The 16,439-nt window shown below is 44.7% G+C and overlaps 1 protein-coding gene across 7 annotated transcripts in view; it reads right to left on the bottom strand.

The window, feature by feature from the left end:
• Positions 1 to 16,439, bottom strand: part of abcc8 (ATP-binding cassette, sub-family C (CFTR/MRP), member 8) — a 349,595-nt gene that overhangs the window by 17,878 nt on the left and 315,278 nt on the right. For 6 of the 7 annotated variants that reach the window (XM_070899873.1, XM_070899876.1, XM_070899877.1 and 3 more), the window contains 5 exons: positions 15,692 to 15,794; positions 11,120 to 11,233; positions 9,712 to 9,832; positions 4,735 to 4,865; positions 1,494 to 1,572 (listed from right to left, as the gene is read on the bottom strand). In XM_070899873.1, coding sequence (XP_070755974.1) covers positions 1,494 to 1,572; positions 4,735 to 4,865; positions 9,712 to 9,832; positions 11,120 to 11,233; positions 15,692 to 15,794 — 548 coding nt within the window. Of the gene's footprint in view, positions 1 to 1,493; positions 1,573 to 3,790; positions 3,883 to 4,734; positions 4,866 to 9,711; positions 9,833 to 11,119; positions 11,234 to 15,691; positions 15,795 to 16,439 lie in introns of those variants that run through there. The other variant, XM_070899879.1, reaches the window with a different exon arrangement.

The following is a 16,439-nucleotide window of genomic DNA, read 5'->3' as shown; positions in this document are numbered from 1 at the left end:
TCCGGGCCGGGCCGCCATGTACAAAACAAAACAGGAAAGCCAATCACCTTAAACCTGTGTCCTCTGGCTTTTGACCCTTCAGCCAATGGGAACAGTTTCTCTCTATCTACTCTGTCTAGACCCATCATGAATTGTTTGTAGACCACATGTACGCTACCATGCTACACTGGAGTTTACTACTTTAGCCATCAGTCTCTCATTTCTTGTGAATGCAGGGAAAGAAAATAGACACATGGGCAGTCAATCAATTTGCTAAGTCTGAGAAGGAAGCCTGGTCTGGCAGGGGAAAACTTCCTCATTTTATGTCCACAGCCAGTCAGAATCAAAAAGCTGGCCAGGAATATTTAAGTGAGCCCTCTAATAGGGATAGTGCGGTGTATTTGTTTTATTTTTATTGTTTGTAAGGAGGGATATGAAGTTAGTTAGATTAAGGTACGATTCGATTACAACTGTTATTCTGTACGTTTAGTTGCATCTATAAAATAAAGAAGTTTAATGATTGGTATTTAGCCTCCTATCACTAAAGTGCTGACTGAAAAATTGGAGAAGTGCATGTGAGTGCATGTGCAAAAGACACAATATCCAGAATAGATCTTACACCCTATTGTATAGCTAGATATTGGGCAGTAAAAGCACATTCCTGAATGGAAGACATTTAGACCACTTACAGGAGTGACTAGGAAAGGGGACATTATATCACAAAGTTCCTGTCAAGGTAACAGATAATTGAAACATTTCTATTGCTTTACACATAAAATATCCCTAGAAAATATCTAAGTTGAGTGACAGAATTACAGACTTGCTAGTTTGTGTTTAGTGGGTCAACTACAGGTGCATTGTGACACTCTACTGGGCAGCACTGCCAGCACCGTGGCTCTTCAGAACCATGTACTCCAGCCTATAAGAAAGACCTGTATTTATATAGCACCTTTCACAACCACCGGCAGTCTCAAAGCGTTTTACAGCCAATTAAGTACTTTTGGAGTCGTCACTTTTGTAATGTAGGAAATGTGGCAACCAAATGGACACAGCAAGCTCCCACAAACAGCAATGTGATAATGACCAGATAATCTGTTCTTGTTATGTTGAGTGAGGGATAAATATTGGCCAGGACACCGGGGATAACTCCCCTGGTCTTCTTCGAAATAGTGCCATGGGATCTTTTACGCCCACCTGAGAGAACAGTCAGGGGCTCGGTTTAACATCTCATCCGAAAGACGGCACATCCGACAGTGCAGCACTCCCTCAGTACTGCACTAGAGCATCAATCTAAATTTGTGTGCTCAGGTCTCTGGAGTGGGACTTGAACCCACAACCTTCTGACTCAGAGGCGAGAGTACCCACTGAGCCACAGCTGACACTATGCACTGAAAAGCATCAATATCTGTGGCCGAGATTCAAGACAGCAAAACACTCCAGCAGGGTGTGATCGGTAGGTACAAAAAAACTGAATGAGCGAATGTACAAAACAAAACCAAGTTAAAACATTTTACCTTCAAACATATCTACCATTCTGAAAAAGGCTAAAGAAAAGGAGGACTTCCCACTGCCAGTTCGTCCACAGATTCCAACCTGTGTAATAAATACATTATAGTATGGAATATTATAATATAGTCGCTAGTAAAGCCTTTTGAGATGCATACCAAAGGCATGTTGCACTAACATAAATATTACATTAAAATGTCATGCTTGCATTTATATATAGTGGCCTGGATTGTGCATTAACAACAATGGTGAGGTTAACAGCAAACAGCAATTTCTGGAGTCTGCATGTAGGAGGTAAACGTGGTAATGCGGAAGTTGCTGTCCCAGTTGCACTATTCCTCCACCAGTACCTCGCTGAGAGACTCGGCATTGAAATCCATATACAAGCATGAAGTTGCTGTACTTACCCACCAGTTACCCTCTGAACACGCCAGACCAAGTTAGAGCTGGTGCAGTCAGGTGTAAGTTATTTTCTAACGGTATAGTAAGTCTTAATTACTGCCGAATAATCTCTCTGACCCTGAAAAGTTAATCTTACAAGTGTGGAGTCTCATTCCTTCAGAATTTAATGGAGATTTAAAAAAAATTAAATTAAATCTTTAATAAAAAACATTTCCTTTTTGTCGCTTTTCTTTCTCCCTCTCAATCCCAACTATCGTTCCCTCTCTTTATTTCACCTTCTGTACATGATTTTACAATTAATTAAATATTTGAATTTATACTTCCTGGTTGGGACTCTACAACTGGAATTTCAATTTGAAGATGGAGAGGAGGGGCGGTTCTGGAAAGCGGTCGGTAAGACCGGGAGAACTGGTTTCCACCAGGCCCTGCCGAATTTAACGGAAGGGCCCGATGAGCCTTTTGATTCTCTGTTCCGGTGGCTGCCAGGCAGGTAGGCCTGCGGCACCAAGCCAGAGACAGGAGGGTGGGGATCGTTGGTGAGGTCGGGGCCCAGAGCATCGGAGGCTGGATTGTTGGGAGGGGAGGTCATGGCCTGGAATATCGGAAGGGAGGTTGGGGGCCAGATTGTTGGGAGGGGAGGTCATGGCCTGGATGATTGGAGGGGAGGTCGGAGCCACTGGGGATCATAAGGCCGGAGGGGAGATTGGAGACCTGTTGGGCAGGTGTGGGAGGTATTGGGGAGAGATTGGATGGATAGGGGTTATTCGACCATGGGTGGAGGAGGGGGGGGGATTGGTGAGGAAGGAAAGCTGTGTCCAGCAGGAAAGTGGAAGGCCCTACCTCCTAGATCCAGTTGTTCTCTCCTTACTTTAGCTGTCGTGTTCCCCGAGGCCCGAGAAACCCGGCCAGCCAGTGTGAAATCTAAAATGGAGCTTTCAAATGAGACACAGAGCTTCATTATACTATTTAAAATGCTAACCTGCTTCCTGAGAGTGGGTTGGCTTCCCCCCCTCCCCCCCCCCCAGTCTGCCTCTGTTAAAACTGGAAGTGGGTGGGTTGGGGGTCAGGATTCATATTGTTAACTCTTTAACCTCCCACCCACCCGTTTTTTGGGGTTAAAATTCCCTCTTGCATGTCAGTCAGGATTCTTCAATCTGATTGATTGAAGTGTTAGGCTGTAGCTTTCCCTGCTCAAACACACCACAGATCCTCTGGTAATGATCTCCAGGAACTGTAAGCTGCTGCTCAAAAGCCCATAAAAAGTCTGTGGGCAGCTGTAAGCACAATGAACGGCAAGCATTGTTCCTTCGCCGCTGACCACAAAATCCGGGCCACTAGTGTCTTATCATCTCAATGTAATAAATTACTGTTAAATAAGCAAACAAAGCAGCGATATTGTACCATCAAAATTCCAATGACACGAATGACTTTAACTTTTTAAGTTTTGGTGGTTGTATTAATTGAGGGGGGAATATTGGCCAGGACACTGAAAGAGCTCCCTGCTCTCTGTCAAATTGTGCTAATCTGAACAGACAGGTGGGGCCGCGGATCAATCTCTCATCCAAAGGACAGCTGGTCTGACAATTCAGCACTCCCTCAGTGCTGCACTGGAGTGTCTGCCTAAATTATGAGCTCCAGTCACATTGTGGGACTTAAATCTACAACCTTCTGTCTGCGAGGCAGCGTGGTAACGACTGAGCCAAGCTGACATTTGTTCAACAATCATTAATATTGCAGATTTTTACGTATGTTATGTCAGAATTTTACAGTAAGGAACGACTTTAATCCATTTCAATTAACCTCATGTTTTCCCATCAACTATTATTGATGATAACTTACTTGTTCTGGTTTATTGTTATACTGATGCATGGCTTTAAGGTTCTTAATATTCCAATTTTTGATTTGGTATCAATAAATACTCATCAAACAGCAGGTGTTTCAGACTCACATGGCTTCAATGCTCCAACTGGCTTCAAGATAAAATAATTAACTCTCCTAGGTACAAACAATGAAAGGAGACATAACAAACCTGAATCCTTTCTTTTAAAATATATTTCTGTATTTTCTCTCCTAACCCAAAGACATTTGTTTTTGCTTGGGCCTACTAACCCCTGCATTAGCAGCCCTATGGTAATCATCCAATAAGGCATTCTTCAAAAGTTTGCTACAGCGTGTATGACACAGGTACAATGCCTTACCAGAGCCCAGTCTTGCCACTGGGATTCCTGCATAATGGGCCACTCAGAACAGTAGAAATATTACCCTCTAAACCAGAGACTAGACAAATGTGTCGAGGAAAAGAACACATTGCATTGCTGAAATCTGCCTTTATTCAGCACAAATACCACATCATTAACACTGAGCCAAATGGACAGTGCTTTTAAACATCGCCCACTTCGCTGGTTTATTCTCATAACATAACCTGTTTTCTGATGAACCATAGGGGCATTACTCTCAAGCTGGCTGCAAATAGACACACGAGTATGGCTGGGGTCACTTTCCTTTTAAGTTTCCCCTTCTTATTGCAGGATAGTACCAGACCTTCATTCCATGCTTCATTTTATGTCACAGTTACGATCAGGTACCCGCCATGCAGAGAATGTGAACACAACCCTTCCCCTCCCCATTAACCCATGGGATGATGTACTGTGAACCAATGGGGCAAACCTCTCTTCTGGAGAGAATAGTTCCACTGCACCACTCCACTGCATGATTTTTACCCTAAAATGTAATTCAATCTTTAGAACGGCAATTAAAAGGAGCATTTTGTCCAAATTATTTAAGTTCATAGTTTGTTAATATCCATTTAACAGCTCCACATGAGCCAAACATAATGTGCCAACTTACCTTCTGTCCAGGACGGATGTGGGCATTCACATTCTTTAAGACTGGTTTTAGGGTGCTATCATACCGGACGCTGAGGTTCTGGATTTTGATCTCACCCTCGTCAGGCCAGTTGGGAGGTATCTGGGAAGATGCTATGGCAGAGTAACCAGGATGGGAAAAAAACAATGGTTAGAAGTGTCTGTTATTAAATTAGCAATTTGGTTATTATTAGTGTAAAGTCCTGTCCCTGCAGTACAGACTTACACGAGGCACATGCTGAAGTTAAGGTCACTCTGGACCTGCACCTTTATTTCACAGCTCTCGAGTGCCACACTTGCCTGAGACCTACCTTTATATACCTGTGTGGAACAGGTCTGCAGTGTCTCCTGCAAGTGCACCCTTGGTGGTAAAGTATGCTTGTGGTTACAGGTCATCTCTAGTTACAGACATGTATAGCATGGTAAGATACAGTGATATACAGTAGTGTGAGATACATGATATCACCCTCCCCCAAGGTCTTATTGTCTTTATAGATTCAGTCTCTCAGGTGGTCTACGCTCTCGCGTGGAGCGTCTTAGTTGTGGTTCAGTTGTTTGCCTTGGTGCCTGTTTTTCTTTCGGTGTGATTGCTGGTATCTCGCCTGGGCTGTCTGTTGAGACTGCCCTTTCCTCAGGTTGTTCCCTCTGTCTGTCCACCAGGTGTGGTGCGAGTTCCACATTGTAGTCTGCCTCTGGTTCTGCAGTGTTGTTGGTGAATCTACTTTTTACTTGGTCTCCATGCCTCCGGCAGGTTTGACCATTGTCCATTTGTACAAGCAGTAGCCTGTTTCCTTCCTTGCCTGTTACTGTCCCTGGAAGCCATTTGGGACCCCTGCCATAGTTTAGCACAAACACTTTGTCCCCTATCTCATTCCACCTCCCCCTCAAATTTCGGTCAGTTAGCTTACGGGATTATGCCTCAATAATTTCATGCATGTCTGGGAGGATTAACGAGAGTCTAGTTTTTAAGGTCCGTTTCATCAATAGTTGCGCGGGGGGAACCCCAGTCAACGAATGCGGAGGAGATCTGTATGCCAGCAGCAGTCATGACAGGTGGCTCTGCAGCGTGGGACCTTGGATTTTTAGCATGCCTTGTTTAACGATTTGCACTGCTCGCTCCGCCTGGCCATTGGAGGCCGGCTTGAACGGTGCCGTCTTAACGTGATTTATGCCATGGTCAACTATAAAATCTTTAAATTCTGCGCTGGTGAAGCACGGACCATTATCACTGACCAATATGTCAGGAATTCTGTGCGTTGCAAACATGGTTCTAAGGCTCTCCACAGTGGTGGAGGTGGTGCTCGAGTTTAAAATGGTGCACTCGATCCATTTTGAAAATGCATTGACGACTACGAGGAACATTTTGCCCATGAATGGGCCCGCATAGTCTACATGCACCCACAACCACGGTTTGGTGGGCCAGGGGCTTAGGGGGGCCTCCCTGGGGGCATTACTGAGTTGGGCACAAATGGTGCACCGTCGGACGCAGAGCTCCAAGTCCACGTCAATGCCAGGCCACCAGGTGTGGGATCTGGCTATGGCTTTCATAAGGATGATCCCTGGGTGCTCGCGGTGGAGCTCCCGGACAAACGCCTCTCTGCCTCGCAAGGGCATAACTACTCGGCTGCCCCACATCAGGCAGTCTGCCTGTAGTGAGAGTTCATGCTTGCGCCTATGGAAAGGTTTGATCTCCTCAGGGCAGGCATCGCGAGCCTCTGCCCAGTCACCAGTTAAAACACATCTTTTGACTAAGGCTAATGTGGGGTCGCTGGTCGTCCAGGCTCTGATTTGGCGAGCCGTCATGGGCGAACCTGTGGATTCAAAGGCATTGATTGCCATGACCATCTCACAGTCCTGTTCGTCGGACCCTTCCGTGGTCGCCAGGGGTAGCTTGCTAAGCGCGTCGGCACAGTTGTCTGTGCCTGGTCTGTGCCTTATTGTGTAGTCGTAAGACGCCAGCATGAGTGCCCACCGCTGAATGCGCGCCGAGCCGTTGGCGTTTAATGCCTTGCACTCGGAAAGCAGGGACGTGAGGGGTTTGTGGTCGGTTTCTAACACGAACTTGGCCCCAAAAAGGTATTGGTGCATCTTTTTGACACTGTACACTGAAGGTGCGTTCTTGGGCGTCCCCCCAAAACCAATCGCATCCCTTTCTGAGTAGCACATGGAGAGACTCCAGCAGCGTGCTCAAGTTCTGCATAAAGTTCCCAAAGTAATTGAGTAGCCTGAGAAAGGCGCGCAGTTCCGAGACATTCCGAGGCCTGGGTGCCAAACGAATTGCTTTGGTTTTGGATTCTGTTGGGCGGATTCCATCAGCGGCAATCCATCTGTCCAAAAATTCAACCTCGGGCACGAGAAATAGACACTTAGATTTCTTAACACTTAGGCCTAACCGATCCAATCGACTTAGTACTTCCTCCAAATTGCGGAGATGGGAGTCGGTGTCCCTGCCCGTGATGAGTATGTCATCTTGAAACACAACCGTCCCCGGGATGGACTTGAGCAGACTCTCCATGTTGTGCTGGGATATAGCAGCTGCCGACCTGATGCCGAATGGGCATCGATTGTACATAAAAAGGCCTCGATGAATGTTGATGGTGGTGAGTAGCTTAGACTCTTCGGTCAGTTCTTGCGTCCTATACGCAGATGTGAGATCTAGTTTCGAGAAAGGTTTTCCTCCAGCCAATGTGGCAAATAGGTCCTCCGCTCTGGGCAGCGGGTATTGGTCCTGTAGGGAGACTCTGTTTATGGTAGATTTGTAATCCCCACATATTCGTACGGATCCATCAGGCTTCATGATGGGGATGATGGGACTTGCCCAGTCGCTAAATTCCATGGGTGAGATAATGCCTTCCTGCAGAAGCTGGTCCAGTTCGTGTTCAATCTTTTCCATCATCACAAAAGGCATAGCTCTAGCCTTGTGATGCACCGGTCTGGCATCCTGTGTGATGTAGATTTTAAACTTTAGCCCCTTTGAAGGTGTCCACACCTGGCTGAAAGAGATGTTCAAAACGACTTAGAACTGTTGAGCAGGAGGTCTGTTCCTCTGACGACATGGCGTGAACATCATCCTATTTCCAATTTAGTTTTGCCAGCCAGCTTCTCCCCAACAGTGCTGGGAGATCTCCGGGGACAATTCACAGGGGAAGTCGGTTCACTGTCCCTTTGTGTGTGACTGAGAGCATGGCGCTGCCAAGGAATGGGACGATTTCTTTGTTATTGGTCCTTAGTTTGGTGTCGATCCTTGTGAGTTTTGGTCTGTTGCTTTTGTGCGGCCACAGCTGTTCAAATTGTTGGACGCTCATGAGAGTATGACTAGCTCTTGTGTCCAGTTCCATGTTGATGGGTATCCCATTGAGTAGGACCCTCATCATTACTGGAGGCGTCTTATTGTAAGAACAGTGGACATTGATCGTGTTGGCCTGCTGTACTCCGGTATCCCGGGCACTGACCCCACCGTCTTCTGGTCCGCTTTCCGACCCTTCCGATTCGTATACCAGCCGAGCTGCTGTTTTTCTGCACATGTGAGCCCGATGCCCTGTGTAGTTGCAGTTTCTGCAAACAGAATGCTGAAATCGACACCCTCTTGTTGAGTGCCTTCCCCCACATCTCCAGCACAGACCGCTTCCATTGTTTCCGAAGGATGAGCTGCTTCTGGCTGATCTCTCTTGAGCTTCTCTCAGTCTGTAGTTGATTGCTCGCATTGTGGGTTGATGAGGTGTGAACTGCCGTTCATGTGGCCCTTGATGGCTTCTGGTGCCACTGCCTGCTGTTGAGGGCCTGCTCTCCTGCCTTTGTCTGTGTGTGGGGGTAGCGGCTCGTTTCATGCTGTGAACCCCTTGTTCCGATGTTTCGTTAGTTGTCGTACACGCAGTATAGATCAACCTCGTTTCTTCTTCTTCTGCCAAGAATGTCTGTGCGACCAGTGCTGCTGCCTCTAGGGTCAAGTTCTTGGTCTCTATGAGCTTTCGGAATATGCCTGCGTGGCCTATTCCTTCAATAAAAAAGTCTCTCAGTACTTCTCTCCTTAGTTCATCGGAGAACTCACATAAACTACCAGCCTCCGAAGTTCCGCCACAAAGTCGGGTATGCTCTGGCCCACACAGCGTCTGTAGTTGTAGAACCTGTGTCTGGCCAGGTGTAGGCTGCTCGCTGGCTTTAGGTGGTCTCTCACCAGTGTGCTCAACTCTTCAAACGACTTGCTTGCTGGTTTCTCGGGTGCCAGCAGGTCCTTCATTAAGGCGTATGTTTTCGAGCCACAGCTGGTTAAGAGATGGTCTCTTCTCTTGTCTGCCTTATCATCGCCCAACCAGTCTTTGGTTACAAAGCTTTGCTGGAGCCTTTCTATAAAGTCCTCCCAATTGTCTCCTTCATTGTATTTCTCATCTGAGTCACTGGTAGCCATTCTGTGGATTCTGTGATCCCGTAACTCTTCGCCACTGTAAAGTCATGACCCTGCAGTACAGACTTACACGAGGCACATGCTAAAGTCAAGGTCACTCTGGACCTGCACCTTTATTTCACAGCTCTCGAGTGCCACACTTGCCTGAGACCTGTCTTTATATACCTGTGTGGAACAGGTATGCAGTGTCTCCTGCAAGTGCACCCCGGGTGGTAAAGTATGCTTATGGTTACAGGTCATATCTAGTTACAGTCATGTATAGCATGGTAAGATACAGTTATATACAGTAGTGTGAGATACATGACAATTAGTGTTATGTATTTATGTTTGGGGTCACCAGACACCAGGGGGCGCCATTGTCGGAGGTCATCGGGCTGTACGTGCGCGTGTGCGGTCACTGGTATATAAGTGTCAGTACCATGTCACGCGGGTTACTTTGGGTGCGAATAAAGTTGGATCAGGTTTACACCTGAGGCAGTTTACAATAACAAGTCTTTTGAGTCATTACATTCATTACAATTAGCTTTTCTATTAAATGTGCTATCTGGGAATGCTCACAGAGAAGTCCATCATAATTTTCCGTTTCAATTTTAAGGAGACTGTTTATTCTTTGCACGGCGCCCAGTTGTACTTCCATATCTGCTAGGTTGCGTACCATCCAGTTCAAGTAGTTTGAAATCTGCAGAGATACCAATAAAAAACAATTAATTGTATTGTCACTGGCAAAATTAGGCCAAGCCAAGTGTGCAACTGTCAATAGGAAATAACAAAACCTGCTGCAGTATTCACCTTCCACCAATAACACATTTAATGTTACATAAATCATATATTTATACAATAAGATAAGTATGACTTCAGGGCACAGTATTTTTTCTACTTTGGCTTCGAATCTAATATAAACCTCCAGCAAGTGGATGAAATAGTCTGACTTTCAGAATCTCAGATCTAATAGCAATGTTAGGAACCATAGAATCAACAGCAAATTAACCCTTGCAACATTCAATTCATTTTAATTTGGAACAGTCACAAATAATCATATTCTCTCCATTTTCAAAAAAAGTACAACTTGTCTAAATGCATACCTAATCCTGGCAGAATTTGAAACCAGGCATTTTGGTAAAATTAAACATTTATCAGCATTTAACTGTGCTATAAACAGGAGAAAAGTACAGAGTTAAGAGAATATTTGAGTTTAAAAATGAATGTCCCCTCTCCGTGCTCCTGTTTATGCTCACACTCTTTACCTCTTCCTTCTTCCCCAGTTCATACTCTGACTCTTCACCAAATGCTCAATTCACAGAAACACTCTTCACCTCCTCCCTCCCTCCCTCCAGTTCACAGATATACTTTTTTCCCCCAATTCTTCTGCCTCATCTCCCAATTTCTGCTCACATTATTTTTTCCTGAATCTTAAGAGTACCCTGTATACAAATTTTCAGGAACAGGAAAGGTTTTGTCCCCTTTTTCACAGATTGACCCTACTACCTGCCTTCTTATCATAACTTGGCACCTCCCCCCCCCCCCCCCCCCCCCCCAACTCACGCTCCTCTCCCTTACTCCTGTTTTGCTCTCCCAATTCTTTCTTTAACTCTCCCTGCTTCTTCATTTTTCTCTCTTACTTTACACATTCTCCTCTTCCTCTCCATTTCTTAACTTAAAAAGGAAATGTGGGCCAAAGCACAAATTTCAATTACAGACTCATCTATATTTTCTAAGGGGGTTCCAAAACATAAGTGATTTCCTAGACTTCATTTGCTATTTTAGTGAGAGTTTCCTTCTGTACGCAGCTCACCATCCACATTTAAGTTGCATTTCAACTATTCAAATGGGTTGGGCTATGCAACTTTGTGATATTAGTGTAAGCTGACTAAAAATATAATTGAAGTATTCATGTTCGCATATTGTTTAAATATCTGGTAATTTCAGTATTCAAACTCGCTTACAAAGATCAATAAAATATTCTTACCATAAGTGCATAGATAAGTCCCAGACCCACAAGTCCCGATGAAAGTCCATAATACAATGATTTGGTGATAGAGGCTACTGCTGCAATGAGAACTATGCAGGCTCCAATATATTCCTAGAGAAATCATAAGAAATACCATTACAGACATGTAACTTTGGTGCTGGAGAAAAGCTATAATGAATGAGTATGTGTGCAGTAACAGAGAGCTTGAGCAGAATTACAAGAAAACCACTGAACATAATCCAGACAACATTTAATACTTTGACGCAGGAATTTGGCAAATGTTCAACATTTAATTTTTGGTGGGATGATACACTGACCAGTTTGTCACTATTTATAAAGGAACTCAACCTGGACACTTGGCCTCTGGCACAGAGCGCAGTCCATGAACTCAGTATTCACATGTTGTAGAGACAGAATTTTGTATTGGGCTTTGGGAAAGCAATGACAAATTGCTCCTTCTGTATCCTCTCATGATTATACTATCGTGTGCCTTTGCACCCTGACCTACACTGATTCCCTCAATTCCTTAAATTTAAAATTCTCATCCTTGTGTTTACATTCATCCATGGCCTCACCCCTCCCTTCTCTGTAACCTCCTGGAGCACTAAGATCCACCTTGAAACTGTTCCTTCCCCTACTTGTACATCCCCCCTCCCTTAACCCCACCATTGACTGTCATGCCTTGTCATTTGGACCCCATGTTCTGAAGTTCTCTTTCTAAACGCTTCTGTCTCTATACTTCTCTGCATTCCTTAGGACTCTCATCACTCCTCCCAATATCCCCTCTTTGACTTAACATACACTATTTTCATTATGACTTGGGGCATTTTTCTATATCAAAGACACCATATAAATGCTTGTTGCTATAGTCGTAGTAATTGTAGCAGTAGTCATAGAATCATAGAAATTTACAGCAAGGAAGGAGGTCATTTCGGCCCATCGTGTCTGTGCTGGCCGACCAAGAGCTATCCAGCCTAATCCCATTTTCCAACTCTTGGTCATATTAATAGTATTAGTAGTACAGGTAATAGTAATAATAGTGGTCATAGTGGTATACCATCAACTGTAGAGGACTTGTGCTTTAATAGTTGATGGCACTAGTATAGTTTTTTTAATTCATATTGGGATATGGGTGTTACTGGCATTTATTGCACATCCCTAGTTGTCCTTAAGGTGGTGGTGCACCACCTTCTTGAACCACTGCAGTCTGTATGGTGAAGGTGCTCCCATAATTATATCAAGGAGAGATTACAGAATTTTGACCCAGTGACAATATATGTCCAAGTCAGGATGGTGTCTGACTTTGAAGATGGAGATGGACGTGGACGTGGAGCTGATGGTGTTTCCATGCACCTACTGCAGCCACGGTATACCAAAGGTGAAGGGTTGGATGTTTAGGCTAGTGCGTGAAGTACCAAATCAGGCAGACTGCTTTATCCTGGATGGTGTCGAGCTTCTTGAGTGTTGTTGGAGCTGCACTCATCTAGACAAGTGGACAGTATTCTTTCACATTCCTTACTTGCGCCTTGTAGGTTGTTCAATGTGTTTGGGGAGTCAGAAAGTAAGCCACTCGTCACAGAATACCCAACCTCTGACCTGCTCTCGGAGCCACAGCATGTGGGTAATTGGTCCAGTTGAGTTTCTGATCAATGATGACCCCCAGGATGTTGATGATGGGGATCTTGGTGATGGTAATGCCATTAAATGTCAAGAAGAGGTGGTTAGACCATCTCTTGTTGGAGCTAGACATTACCTGGCACCTGCGTAGCGTGAATGTTACTTGCCACTTATCAGCCCAAGCCTGGTATATTGTCTAGGTCTTGCTGTATGCAGGCATAGACTGCTTCATTATCTGAGGAATTGAGAAAGAAGCTGAATATTGTGCAATCATCAGCAAACAGCCCATTGCTGACCTTAAGATGGAGGGAAAATCTTGATGAAGCAGCTGAAGATAATTGGGCTTAGCATGCTACCCCAAGGAACTCCTGCAGCGATGTCCGACAACTGAGATGATCGGCCCCCAACAACCAAAGCCAAGCATGACACCAGCCACTGGAAATGTTTCCCTCTGATCTCCATTGACATCAGATTTACGAGGACTCCTTGATGCTCCAATTGGTTGAATGCTGCCTTGCTCTCAAGGGAGTGACTCTGGAATTCAGCTCTTTGGTTCAAGTTTAGACCAAGGCTTTAATGAGGTCTGGAGCAGAGTGGTCCTGTTAGACCCAAACTGAGCATTAGTGAGCAAGTTATTGGTGAGAAAGTGCCACTTAATAGCACTGTTGACGAATCCTTCCCTCACTTTGCTGCTGATTGAGAATAGGTTGACAGGGTGGTAATTGGCCACATTGGATTTTTCCTGCTTTTTGTGGACAGGACATACCTGGTCAATTTTCCACCCCATCAGGTAGATGCCAGTGCGGTAATTATACTGGAACAGCTTAGCTAGGGATGGGGCTAATTCTGGAGCACAGGTCTTCAGCACCACAGCCGGAATGTTGTGCGGGCCTGTAGCCTTTTCTGTGTCCAGTGCATCCAGCTGTTTCTTGATTTCGCATGGAGTGATGTAAAAGTATCTTAGGACTTACATGAACTCTGAAAATCCCACGAGTGTATTACTGCAGTTATAGCATAAGAAATTAACTGTATATTGTCACTGACTGTCATCATGTAATTTATTATCCTGTCAGTCACAAAACAAACTTCAAACTTAATTACCTACTTTGACAGTAATTGCTCCTGAAATTCTACAGGGGTTCTCCCAGTCTCCTGTTATAGAACAACAACAACAACATAGTAGAATGTCCCAAGGCACTTCACAGGAGCGTTATCAAATAAAATGCGCCACCAAGCCACATAAGGAGATATTAGGACAAGTGACCAAAAGCTTTGTCAAAAAGGTAGGTTTAAAGGAGCATGTTAAAAGGAGGAAAGATAGATGCAGAGGGAATTCCAGAGCCTAGGATGGAGACAGCTGAAGGAACGGCTGCCAATGATGGAGCACAAGAGGCCAGAATTGGAGGAGTGCAGAGATCTCTGAGGGTTGGAGGGCTGGAGAAGTTACAGAGATAGGGAGGGGTGAGGCCATGGAGGGGTTTGAAATCAAGGATAAGAATTTTAAAATTGAGGAGCTGCTGGACTGGGAGCCAATATAAGTCAGCGAGCACAGGGGTGAAGGATGGGTGGGACTTGGTGCGAGTTAGGATGTGGGCAGCAGAGTTTTGGATGAATTAAAGTTTTTGGAGCGCAGAAGATGGGAGGCCAGCCACAAGAGCTTTGGAAAAGTCAAGTCTAGAAGTAACAGAGGCGTGGATGAAAGTTTCAGTAGCAGATGATATATCTCTGATAGAACCCCCCTAAAAATGGCAGAGACTGGTGTCATTCAGTTATTCTGGGTCTTCCAGAAAGCTCGGACAGGAGACTGGGAGAATTCCTGCAGAATTATAGACACTGAATTTATACAATTGAGCCCATTTGGTAATATGCTCGCCCTTATATTCTCCCCAAGTTCATTTCTCGTCTTCAGTGATGAAGGTTGACACAATTGGGACATTATCCTCTGATCAGCTAACAAGAAGCATTATCTCAGTAAGTGGGAGTGTCTGAACGCAATATTACTTTTTCCAGAACACTTTGCTCTTTGGATGGTTGTGCCCTTGATCCTGCAGCCCAACAGAACAGGCAAAGTTCACCCAGTGATCCGAGCAATCAAATGATAAAATTACCATTTTTAACACTCCCGGCAGTAGGAGCACATATTGAGAATTTGGGGCTTAGATAAGTATAGTGGCTCTGTAGCCACCGCTACACTTGTCAACAGGCTTGTCTAAGCTAGTGCATTAAATCACAAAACCATGCAGAAATACTTATCCACTTACTAACCTTTTTAAATTAGAGCACTATTGTAAAATAAACAGAACGTTTAAACTTTCACAGGAAGACAACGTTTATAAACCTCGCTCTCCCGTAACTGGTGCAACCAACAGGACTGCAACCAGAAGACTTTGGCTGAAGCTGCATCACAGTTATCATCGGTTTGTAGTTCCTGGTTGTGAACCTGACTCTTGCAGCCAGGAGGCAGTCCTACTCAGCAGCCTCTTTAGAGCGCTGCTTCCAGGTTGGACAGAATACGCAGGCAGGAGCATCCATACTCTCAAAAATTTTATGTAGGCTATGTTTCAGTTTATGAAGCGCCCATGAAGTAAAGTTGACTGAGCATTTTTCAGCTAGGCTTGATGCCAGATAGTGAGATAGTGGTGTGAGGTGGCACCTTCCAGGAGGTCTCACAGTGCTTCGAATTAGAGTGAGATCAGGACCTCATTCAGGGCTAACACATTCAGAGGTAAAAATTGAAGTATGTGGCAGTATCAGAGCTGGTTTCAGTGGGTATTTTTTAATGTAAATGAATTCAATTAAAAATAAATATCTCGAGTCCTTTTTAAATATGGGCCCGTAAACTATAGTAGAGATACTAAATGTACAGCTCAAATTCTAATTCCATCAATGTGAGCACAAAAAGTAAAAAAAAGGCAGCAGTAATTATTAAAGACGAGGGTGTGAAGCCCTTACCATACGAACTTCAAGCCAGCGGTTGGCAGCTGTGAGGAATAATGAAGCAATGTTGTTAGTGTCGGTGAGCTCCAGCAGCTGCTGTCGAAAGCGATTTTCTTCCCTGAAAACACAGCCATATAGATTTCATTACAGGAGGTTTGCTAGGTGTACATACTTGGCGAAATTACAGGAAAATAAGCATTCTTCCCTCTCGATGCTTATTCAGCATTATAAAATAGTTTATTCAGATTCTGCATTCAGTTCAGAAAAGCTATTTTAGCTCCCGCTAACTCTACTGATAAACACAGCACGTAGTTGATCTACACAGAGCACATAACCCCAGGTTCCAAACCTGGTCTGTGCTGAGTTAGTTGATCTGAACCAGGGTGGGAGTAGGATTGCTTCAGTTAGCATCAGTACCCAAATAAAGGAGCAGGGAAGAAATTAGACAACCTTTCTGCTCCTGATGGTGATGTAATGGCAGGTGTTGTCTCATGCATATGTGTGGCTGTCAGATTGGGCTCAGCTGGGATACTCGCCATGGTCAAACAGCCTGCAAGCATTCTCAGTCTAGGCTAACAGGTGATGAAAAGCAACTTGGGAACGTTATTGGTGGAACTGTACTTTCAGGAATCGGTGCCTTCAGGAGGGAAATTTTTAAAAACTAGCCAAAAGAAAGCTCATTTGTCAAAAGTCGCTCGAATAATCTGGAGTTTTCCTTAAGCACCATTCAGGATCAGTGAATATTCACACATGGCTTTCCTCC

This window comes from Pristiophorus japonicus, chromosome 14 (assembly GCF_044704955.1).
Source record: "Pristiophorus japonicus isolate sPriJap1 chromosome 14, sPriJap1.hap1, whole genome shotgun sequence".
NCBI lineage: Eukaryota > Metazoa > Chordata > Chondrichthyes > Pristiophoridae > Pristiophorus > Pristiophorus japonicus.
The sequence above is the reverse complement of the archived record's forward strand: the minus strand, read 5'-3'. Positions and strand labels throughout refer to the sequence as shown.